This window comes from Malaya genurostris, chromosome 3 (genome assembly GCF_030247185.1).
Source record: "Malaya genurostris strain Urasoe2022 chromosome 3, Malgen_1.1, whole genome shotgun sequence".
Classification (NCBI taxonomy): Eukaryota; Metazoa; Arthropoda; class Insecta; order Diptera; family Culicidae; genus Malaya; species Malaya genurostris.
In genome coordinates this window covers 48,751,224-48,763,357 of record NC_080572.1, presented here as the reverse complement: position 1 = coordinate 48,763,357, position 12,134 = coordinate 48,751,224, and the positions used below count along the sequence as shown (strand labels likewise).

Here is a 12,134-nt window from a genome sequence, read left to right as displayed (position 1 = left end):
AAACAGCTACCGATGAGAGCATACAGGTACATCCACGAGAGAAAATGTCATGAGATCTATGACATTTTTATCCGCTGCAGTCACGGCAAAGTTCATTCGGCGACAGCTACCATTTGTGCGGTTCGACTGTCTGCTGTTTCGTGTCATTCTCCAGTACCGTTCGCAACTCTGATTCGGGGAACGTTTGATCAATACATCTATTTTTCTTCGGGTTAAACGCTATACATAAGACGCGCTCGTGAAGTTTATAACCGTGCAGATATTTTTTGCGACCGTGCTTAACTAGGACGTATGTAAATACAGTTTAGACTGCGAGGAGCATCTATTTAGTATATTATTCTGGTTAGGGAGTAGATATCGACACACATGTATGAATTGATAGCGAACCGTCAGAATTTCGGAGGGAATTTCGTATTTTAGTTGGAAGCACATATTAATGCAATTAAAACACGATAAAATTGCAAGGTATTCTTGGTAACCGGCTACCCAGAGCAATAAACTCATGATAGTTTATTCGAACATTTACTAACAAACAGCTCCTTCATGTGATGCATGAGGATATGTAGAAGATTTCTCGGTTTCTAGTAGTAACGTGCATTGAACTAACAATCCTTCCTTCCTTCTCAAGTTGAACTGCTTTCGGACGTGGTCGGCGTCGGAATTAATCAGCATGCAGGGATCAATGTAGTTCACATACATCATTAAAATTTTATCTGATGGAAAAAGCGGTAAAATGACCAATACACTTCGAGAGTAGCCTAGTCAAAAACAAATTTTACATTTCACTACTTCTCTTTTCAAAAATGACGAAGATCTACTCAAAAGTATCATTAATAATCTTTTACTTCGACGTATTGAAATAAGTGTTACCATATCTCAAAACTTTTCGAGTCACCCTCGCTTTGTCCTTAATCAAAACATTTGATATAGTTTTTTTTTATAATTTGGAGTCATTGAAACATGACTCTTTTAGTATCATAGTATGAAACCGTTATTCATCACTAATCGGGAATCAATCAATGCCGTACGATTATGCAACTGCACGGTTTCGCCGATTCGAAGAACGAACGTCAAGGCCTTGTTTGAAGCTTTTCATTGATAAATATTCTTGGTTTTCCCATCACTTTCTGTTGAACTCCCGGAGACGCTTTTCCGTGATAACCGTTGGCCTTTTTCGTTGAGAGAAAGAAACGAAACGAGAGCAAGATTTTCTGTGAATCAACCTATAAAATACAGCAGGATACGAATTTTCACCGCTCAGTTCAAGTTCGTGCTAGCTGGAGTTCGGACCTATCCCATAGACGGTATCCTCTAAGCTATCAGATGTAGCGATGGATCGACGCGTGTTTTTCGCATTTCGGTTTCGTCTGTCTGATTTCTATCAATGCTGAACCTGTCGACGTGACGACAAGTGAAACGCGAACGGTTGAGTGATTAGTGCTGCTGGATGTCCAACTCGCTCAGAACTCATTAGAATTTTCACGCGAAGTGTGTGCTTACAAACATAGTTATTAGTTTGATTACTTCGCAATGCACTATCCGGAGATGCGTTGCTACGGTCTCTCGGATGCAGCCGAAGTTTGCAGCTGCAGCGACTGAGAGGATTTTCCCGAGAGACATGTGCGATGTAGTTTTTGTTTTTATTTTATTTGGAGCTGTTGTGGCCCTAGCATGTTCGGATTTTTCTTCAGCGCCACAACGACGTGAGAGCAATTTATAACCCTTAAACGGCCAGATTGAGATCAATTTGTTGAATATTATGTTAATTAACGTTGTGGTAAAGATAATTAATTCCGTAATTCCACAAACAGAAGCACTCAACTCAATATTATTGCTAATATTAGATTTCTTCATATTTTTTGCATTATGTTTCACTCGTTATGATGGCATGCGCTCATATGACGCATTATTTCTTGAACATGATTGACATACAGTGGAAAGCTTATCGGTGCTTGAATAATTTCACATGAATCGGCCTTGTTGCGTGTTGAGGGTTGGGTGCTTCAGTAACATACGAAATTTCGGCTTGATAAATAATCAAGCCTTTGAAGTTTGTTGGCAATTCCAATGGATGTTTTCGTTTTCGCCTATACCGATCTTGAATAATTACCATGAAGGGCGAACACAAAATTCTTGCAACACACTTTCTTTACTATAAAATTTCATGTATCTTTCAAAATACAACCTAATTTGCCGGGAAATTTAAAGCATGTATCAGATTCAGTTTACATACATTGAAACAATTGTTGATTCAAAATGCTTAGGGAAAGGTTCCACTCTTTCGCTTCACGCCATCCATAAGAACTTGTACAGTGGTGTCTGGAATTTTTTGCTATTTTTTAACCCACTTCCTATGCATTTAATTCGCATCTATTACTTTCTCCTTGCTCTTGCTGAGTTATTGCTTCATCACAAAATACCGAGCTTCTCGCCAACCTCACGCGTCGAGAGTTTCTGTAGAAATTATCCTTAACCATTTCCTCCGTTTGTCTACATGCTACTTCTGATTTTTTTCCTGCAATGCGTCTGTGATTCAAAGTAAACCGGTTCTTGATTTTTTTTGGTATTTTCAAGACGGATGAAGTACAAATTTGCAACATTTTACAGAAAACATTATGGGATTCTAAGTAACATTTTCAATATAAATAAATACTTTTTGTATTCTCGTCGGTAAAATTTAATTCTTCTTGGTATGTAGAAAAAATAAGAATTATAAATTTCGGGTTTCGTGAAAATTTGTGGAAAAATAATGTTTGTGAATAATCGTCATTTTGGTATAAATCAGCTTCGTTGCGTCAAAGATTGTAGAGGCGTTTTGAAAATGGTAAATAGAAGTCATTCATATTTCTACCTTTTCGTATTTCGAAGTTTGTTTGATGTCAATAAATACTACGGTATAACATCAAAATGGCAGCCATGAAATTTGTAAACAGCCTTAGCCAAAAAAGTAGGAAATCCTGGTGATCTTACAACCAGATATCAGCGGGAAGAAAAGTCGTAGATCTGGCAATGAGATAAACATAACAAAAATTCTGACATCGCTGGCAGACACAATACTAGGTTCGTGAAATAATTGAATTGACAACAATGTTAAAGTCATATTGAGAGTGTATACAATGTTTCATTCTAGCATTAATTATTTGGTTTTTAGTGAGTTGCAATGCAATTCAAAACCAATAATAAGGCCAAAATCTTGCTAAGTTGGTAGTCTGGTCAAAAGGTTTTAACAAATCGTATTAAAACAATTTAAGAACTGTTCTATTACTTGTCACCAACCAACAACAAACCCGATTATGTGAAAGTCGAATTCTATGAGCGTCTAGAGCAGACCTACGATGAGTGCCCCCAGGTCGGAAGGAAAGAATTCTTTCGCCCAGCTATTGGTAGGAAGAGTCTCCACTCATCTGCCAACGACAACAACTTTTGGTTTATAAATCTCACCGCAGCCAGAGGAATGGCGATCTGTAGCATCTATTTTGCGCGTATGGATATCCGTGAACACACCTGGAAACACCCAAATAGTGGAACATGCTCCCAAATCGACAATGTTTTGATATTTGATGACGACATTTTTTCAATGTCATCGATGTGCAACTGAAAAAATGCACCGGCGTAAGAAACCTTAGCACAATGAGAGAAGCTTGCAGAGGCGGAGAACTCTTTTTCTAGGAACGACGCTCGGAGGTTTTATAAGACGGTCAACAGCATGAGTAGAATGGGTACATCCGTACCAGTTATGATCAACGGCCAAGACGGAAATCTGTTGACCCACGCTAGACGAAACACGGAAAGCGGTTAGACAGCTTAAAAATGGAAAGAACGCTGGAAAGGGCGGGCTCCCGGTCGAACTTCTTAAAGTTGAAAGCGAGCGGCTATACTACGCACTCCACCAAGTGATCGAAAGGCCGTGTGTACCTTTCAAAGATTTTCCTCTCCGCTCAATTTCTTCGGATAAGGCTGACCTAATTGTAACGAGCTTAGGCTCGTTTGAAGGCTACCATTGCTTAGGGAATCAAGGTCAAAGATCAATTAGCTATCACTTCAAAGGTAACTAGGAAGATCGAATCGAAAAATCAAAACGTCGCTATTCAGAGAGAAGGGTGATAATCGTATAACAGACGCAACCCAAAAATTTCTATTCATTTCACTTTTTTTCTGAATACTGATACTTTCGGTTTCAAGGATGTTGTCGGCTACGGAAGCATGAGCGGTGTAGCTCGGCTTTATTGAACTAACCAAATCACTCGGAATGAATGTGTGTTGAAAGTCAGTCCCAGTTTGCGTCAGAAACTATCCTAATGAAAAAGGCGGTTGGGTGAATACAAATAAATCTGACATGATTCTTTCACACTTCCTAATATAGATAATTGTTGATTGTGTGATCCAAAACCAAAAAAAAGGAGGATTCTTCCGAAAATTTTTATGACAGTAATTTGTCACGATGTTTCCGTTTGTTCAATAATACAAATAGATATCAGCAATAAAAGTAAACTCGGAGGAGAAGCAAATCGATTTGAAAGTGATTGCTACTACATTTTCTAGTGTTAACTACGATTAAGCATTGAGCTTCTTCCGAAATGTGGAATATATGGTTAGGTTAGTTCTTTACAAACGAATTTTTTTTAAACAGAAACCAGTGTCACATTTGTATCCAAAGTACTATAATGTTTAGCGATCGAGTACCATTTGGCTACTTCAAAAAATGGTTTTGAACCAAGTATAATGCTCCATTCTGAATAGTTTTCGCACAATGAATTACGATTGAAATTACCACCCCAATGTAAAAACTTTTTCTTTAACTTCTGCTATGATTTCCAAAAGACTTTGCCCCTTTTCATCAGAAATGGTTCAAAGCATGAACTAATTTACCGCGCGAGCAGCGCCTCTGCATTTCATTTCGAAATCAATGCAAATTGACAACCAACATATTCTACAACTACAATTTAATAACACTGAAAAAATGAGAGTAAAATATACAACAAACAATATCGTAGTAGTTTTTACCTTTTTTATAAATATAAAAAATAGGTATAGCATTCGCTCAAACTTTAGAAAAATTCTCCGAGGCCCGGAGGGCCGAGTGTCATATACCAATCGATTCTGCTCGACGAACTGAGCAAATGTCCGTCTGTGTGTCTCTGTATGTGTGTTATCGGTTATCGCTGAAACTGAAGCTTATTTTGAAGCGAAAGATAAATTCTTTTATAAACATGGTATTGAAAATATGGAAAAACGTAGGAACCATTGTATCACCCTAAAAGGTGATTATGTTTATGAATAAAAAAAAATTTTGCAAAAAAAATGTTGTTTCCATTGTTAGTCTCGGGACTTATTGATCCATATGTTACATGTTTTATGTCAAAACTTTCAGTTTTTCACAATATCTGTCACAATTGTCCTTGAAAACAGACTATGTTTTTAGACTTATATTCCGCACGGTAATAGCTATCCAACAAGCCATAGATTGTTAAAATCCATCCATTTTTAACAGAAATATCGATATTTTTGTGTAAGCCTCTATTCCAGCAGTAAGAGTTTTGAGCGCTGTATGACAATGCAATGCTTGGAAGCAACGTGAAACACGATTTTTTTATACTGTAACATACAATTGTTTCTAAGTACCTAGCAGACTGTGTACAGCATCTTTCTTCATGACTTTTTGAATCGGACCGATTTAGCATGGTTCGTTTTTGGCAACATAATCGTTGACATGTAAAACAGATGATGGCAGCATTTCCAAGTTAAAAGTAATTCCACAATTATATTTATTTGAACTACTTAAAGCAATAAATGCTAGAAGAACATAATATCCATATACCATTCGAATCAGTTCGTCGAGATCAGAAAATACGTGTGTAACAAAAAATTTCAGTCAATTTTCTCGGAGATGGTTGAACCGTTTTCTACAAACTCAGATTAATATGAAAAGTCGTACACTCCCAAACAAGGTTCCTGAATTATGTTTGTATCCGACTTCTGATTGCGGAACCACAGGATTATATGTGAAACAAAATTAAAATAATGCATCTCATTTTTCTCGTAGGTGGCTGAACCGATCTAAGATTCAAATGAAATCTATGAACCATCTAAGATTCAAATGAAAACTCTTAAGATCCTATAAAACATCTTGCTTTTTAGTCAGATCCAACTTCCGGTTGGGGGATACAGGGTGATTAGTATAAAAATGTCTATTTCACATAAATTAATCAGGTTTATCGGGTTTGCAGATTTAGATAGTCGATAACCTAATTTCAGTTTTAGTGGTAGTTCAATCGTTTTCTCAAAAAAGGCCAAATCTAATTTCAAAAGCAAAAATTCAAATTAAAGAATTTATGGTCCCATGAATTTTATCCAATTCTGACTTCCGATTCTGGAATTACAGAGTGATAAGTTTTTAAAATTCAAACCAATACAGAAGATTACCATCCCAAAAAAGCTTCAAAGTTGGACTCAAAACTTTTGCAATTCATTGATAAAAAGATTCATCTCACTGCTAGGTGGATTAAGCACGTTTTTTTGTAGATTTACTCTGAATAATTCTTTGGGAATGTTTCAATGGTTCTAAACAGAACCGATTTGCGGAATTTATCCGATGTTTACAACTTTTAAGTGCTTTTTATCATCATTTATTCATCTGGACCAGGATTCAAGAACAGAAACTGAATTTAACTATGGAACAGACTCAGCATACAGTTGTGAAACTTTGGTTCGGAATCCAGAATTTAGTCCATGAATTTACTTCTAGAATTATGGAACTATTGCAAGGGGAGGACGCTTAGAACAATGTGCCAATCACACATTAACACAATGCGTTGGCGCATTTATCAATATTGGCACTTTCGTTTTCATACAGTTGCACAGTTGCGGCACACAAAGGGCTCAGTTTTGACAAGTAACTGTTTCATGGGGAACAGCGTGGCACACTTAGACTCACAGTATATCACGTGTTTTTTTAGAGGCACAATATAGTTCGTGTTAAGCGACTCTCCCCTTGAACTATTGTCATTTTTAGAATCCAGATGTTCTAGAGCTTAGTTCTGAACTTAAATTCGAACCTAATTGAAGAAAATTATGAAATTAAATTATTAAACTGAACTCAATTCTGGAGTCAATTCCAAGTTTTCCATCCCTTAAGCATTGATTTCAATTCAATCGTAAACTCGCAAACTTGTTATATTATAAATTTTGGGATACGATTTGAAATACTAGATGGAAAATGTTTATCGCCGTTGAGACAATAATTAAAGTTTGTGGTAAGTTTTTACTATCCTTGAAATATAAGCGCAGTTCTTTTTAATGATTCAGTCTCACATCCCCGGTAACCATGAAGTAGGGACAAATGCCTGATCGTGACAGCATAAAATCGCTAAATGACAATTTAGTCGCTCCTGAGACAGTATTAATGTTGCTCAAGTCAACTGCGCAGACTAGAACGAACGAAATATATCAAGGACTAACCTTCTATTCCTACCGAGTAGGTAACGCAGAAATGAAATGTCGCTTACTACTGATATCATACATTTAGGAAAAGTTTAATTCTGAATTATTTGTGGTTATGTCACACAGTCGAGAATTTTATCAAAAATTGCTAATCATAGTTCTGATAGCATGTAGAAAAACCTGTTTTAATCCACACACCTAGAAATAATCGTGTAAATTTACGTCTTCTGAGACCGACATATATGAGCGTCAAAAAAGACTCAATTTTACAGTAAATCTAACTTAAATTTAATGCATTCTGACATATTTTTAAATTCTAAAACATGTAAATTTACATGTTTGTTTGAAAGGCCGATCATGTTTGACGTATATTTATATCATTCTTGTAAAATTCATTCGTTTTACGGATTACGTTGTTATGAATTGTGTCATATGTGGATTTGTGTCTGCTGTAAATTTCATAATTTTTTGCTGTGCACCTAGTGGTGTAATGATGCCTTTCTCATATCAATCATACTATCATATATAATACTGTGGTATTCTTCAAAATAATTTTCTTCGATTCCTTAAAACAATAACCGAAATCGGTTTGTTTGACCGTCTGCTGATAAAAAACTATGAATTGGAGAAGATTTGAGGTCGATTTAGAAAACTTTTTACGGTTTTCGTCCTTTTCAGTGATGGTATACAATTTTTAACACACTTTACCCTATATTTCCGGATCCGGAAGTCGGATCCAGATGAAATTCAGGAATTACGTATGGGACCACAGGACCTTTCATTTGAACCTAAGTTTATGGAAATCGGTCGCGCCATCTATGAGAAAAGCTAGAAAACATAATTTCATTTTTTTTGTGCATTTTACCCCATAACTCCGGAACCGGAACTCGGATTCAAATAATATTCAGGAATTTCGTATGGGACTACAAGACCTTTCGTTTGAACCCAAGTTTCTGAAAATCGGTTCATCCATCTCTGAGAAAAGTTAGTGCACTTATTTTCACAATTTTTTGCTCATTTTACCCCATAATTCCCGAACCGGAAGTCGGGTTCTAATAATATTCAGGAATTTTGTATGGGACCACAAGACCTTTCATTTGAATCTAAGTTTGTGAAAATCGGTTCAGCCATCTCCGAGAAAAGTTAGTGCAAAAAAACGTTACATACACACATACGCACATACACACACACACATACACACACACACATACACACACACAGACATTTTGCGTACTCGACGAACTGAGTCGAATGGTATATGACACTAGGCCCTCCGGGCCTCGGTTCAAAAGTCGGTTTTCACAGTGATTGCATAACCTTTCTATATGAGAAAGGCAAAAATAATGTTAATACGTTAAATACAATAATAGATATTCACGATCAAAAATGTATCACTCTCTCAAAGGGTAAATTTTGAAATGGCACCTCATAGTAAAGTAAGACGTATTCACGTCAAAAGAAAGACATACACTTTGAAAAACTTTGATTCTATCGTTTATTTATCCCCGATTTTAAAAAACTTCTTTATTCAGTATCATCCGTAAAATTTCCTCTAATTTAATGCAAATTGATACTGGAACTGAGCTCTGGACCTGAACCAACCGGAATGATGCACTTGCTTTTCTTCCTGCTCAGTCAACTCAGTCAGTCAACAGTCAACAACATCACGCTATACCCGTCGTGATTATAACATACAACTGAAAATGTTATCATAAATGGATGATTATATTGCCGATGACATGTATCAAAAATTATGTTGATACGTTAGATAGGCCCCATAGTAAAGTTCACAACAAAACTCATTTTGCAGTCTATCAACTGTATGTGACGCCATAACTGATTGAGAGTTACATGCTTGCCACGTAATTTTCACTTGCAACTTCCTCACGGATAACTAGGACGACTGTATGAACTTTCTATGTCCCATTTATCTGATCAGCAGATATGTGCTTCAGTGGTTCAAGGGATACACGGACGCTCGTTGTGATCTAATGATGCTTGGTCCCATTCGTTTCCAGTCATTTTTGTTTTTTGTTTAATTGATTTTCTAGTTTCATAATTTTCAAATCACACATGGGATGCTATTGTTCCTGATGGATGGATGGATGTCTTTTGTTACAGCTGATACAATAGAATTTTACTGGTTTCTTTCCCAACTGTGCAGTACCTTAATTTTCATCCATTATAAAAATCGTCACACGAAAATTTTTCAACTCTTTGTATAGACGCCAAACCAAAATTAATCGTACGATATGTGTCAAAATTTGACAGAATGTGTATAAAAGTGTTGCCAACGTTGAAAGAATAAAAGTTTACCGATTGGACAAGCGCGGGAATTTTAAAATGAAAATTCCGGTTCTTTTTTTATCGTAAGGTATGTACGGAAGTGAACGACGATTGTTTGGAAAATTGAAGTAGATTGGTAGGAAACTAAATGTGCCTATAAAAACTATAGGCAGCGATAATTTAATATGACAAAACAGCTTTTACTTTTCGAACACGCCTCGTTATATGATAAACAATTTTTTGATAATGTAGGAAGCATAATTGATAAGTGAATAACTTTCACAATTTAATCACGTATCAACATTTCTGGATAGTTAATTCAAATATAATTTAACCACATCTAATTGGAATATTCTGCCACTTCCTAGAATGTTCGGTGGGACTTATCTGAAGCCTAGTTTGCATATCTGCATTTGCTATTCAAGCAGTGTTAACCGGACCAGACCCGAATGGTATGCTTAAATTGATGCCTGAGAAAATAGTTTACGAAGTCTATCTCTGTCAGAATACTGAAATATAGATGTAAGATGTAATAGATGTAATACGTTTAATCAAACAATTTAGATAGCTCGATACCAGGATCAACGTTGAAATGTAAAACCATTTTGTTACTGCCTAGTGTTCGATGAGTTAGCAAAGTAAATAATTTCCTGAACGGAACGAGTGACAAATTCCCGAAGCAGTATGTCCTATCTGTGATCCCGTAATCTGTTGAGCATAGCAGAAAATCGATAATTTCCGATTTCCCTGTGGGGCAGTAGAATAAGCTATATCGAGATGTACTCTTGTCACTCCGATACGGATGGTGTAAGCTGTTTGACCGGTTCCTGCCGATTCCATCCATCTGTCCTATGTTGAGTGTGAGGCAAACTACCGAAGACGATCGACGGAAGCTTCGGTATGAGCTTTTGTGGTTGGATGAAAATTTTCAAACGGAAGAATGCCGTTAACAATGCGGAGGCAGACGACCGTGACTCGGATCAGTACAACCGGAATAAACTCGAACAGCAGGACACGGGAAGTGGAAGTAAGAAGTATGATAAATATAGTGCTGGCAAGTCAAGAATTGAAGTAAAAAATCTAGGAAATGCTGATACCAAAAGCCAATCGAATGTGAAAAGTGAGGAAAATACCAGTGAAAGCAAATCCAATTTGGAAATGGAAACAGATGCCAACGATGGTAAGTGATTTATTGCTTTGTTTCTCTAAGTTACACAGATGAATCGCGTATATTATGACATTTATACTGATTTCAATCACTTCACATAACATCATGTTCAAACTAAGCAGCGGAATAGCAAACTGATTCTTACGTTTTAATGGCTCATTAATTCTTACCCTTCCTTCTCTCGACATTGTAACAATTCAAGGCAATGCGACCGAGGAGTAAGCGTTTTTATACTTCATGAAAGTAGGCGATTCCGGTGAAACTGCAACTTTTTTCCGCATATTCTGCTTTGGTGCTAAAGCTTAGGCGCACTATAATGAAAATAATTCCCAAGCACCACGAAGTCCTATAAATTACGGTATGAGCCACTAGAGTCTGTGATTTCGTTCGTATTACTACGCTTTATTATTTCCCTCTTGGTGTGGCGCTCCTAATAATGCTGCTGATGATATCAAAGGATGCTCGAGTAGAAGTCACGGGAGGCAATCGCCTCAGGAGCAACTGTTAGATCAGAGCATTCTGTAAATGGTGCAAAAATGGTGGGCGTAAATTAGCAATCTAGCTGCAGGTTGTATCTTCACAAGTTCTGTACTTCAGTATTATTATTATTTTCAAGTTTAATGAAATGTTAAAAGTTTTGAATGCTCACTGATAATCTAACCTAAGCTCACGATCAATGTTGGGTCAAAATCAAAATTTTAAAATCGCGGATTTTAAGACAAAAAAAACATCGTGCAGAGAACTCGCTGAAAAAAAGTTCACTACTGATTTTTTTCAAATGCTATTCCCACTGAAACTGATCCCACATGGCAAAAAATCAGTTGTGAAAAGTTCACTAGCAAAAAGGATGGTTGAAATGAAAAAATACTAATATTTAGTTCTTGCGATTTGATGCTTTGTTGCAGAATTTTAAAACAAATTATTTTTGAGGAGTAAAATTTTGGTTTTACTTAGAATTTAAAAATGTCTTCATCGCTACCAGTATCACTGTCTGATTCGGAATCAACATTACAACAAAGTTAGGCTCGTTTTAATGCTGTTTTAATAATGTTAATATGGATTATCCGATATTAACAATTTTGGCCTCGTTGGGTGAGTTTATTTCGTCGGTCGCATCGAAATTTCATGCGTCGTGATGTATTTGAAATTTATTCAGCAATACCGTCGTGGTGGAGTAATATCATCAATCAAAACAGCTAATAATATTAACCCTTCTCCGACCATAAGATATGCACGACGA

At 36.5% G+C, this 12,134-nt stretch overlaps 1 protein-coding gene across 8 annotated transcripts in view; it reads left to right on the top strand.

Annotated features, from left to right (window-relative positions):
* The window catches only part of LOC131438937 (cytochrome b5 reductase 4), a 166,882-nt gene that overhangs the window by 41,650 nt on the left and 113,098 nt on the right, over positions 1-12,134 (top strand). Inside the window, exons 1-2 of one of the 8 annotated variants that reach the window (XM_058609344.1) lie at positions 1,272-1,488; positions 10,291-10,906. The exons of 1 other annotated variant lie outside the window; for it this stretch is intronic. In XM_058609344.1, the coding sequence (XP_058465327.1) occupies positions 10,627-10,906 (280 nt within the window). In that variant the 5' untranslated portion in view covers positions 1,272-1,488; positions 10,291-10,626. 6 more of the 8 variants (XM_058609343.1, XM_058609342.1, XM_058609341.1 and 3 more) reach the window with 6 other exon arrangements.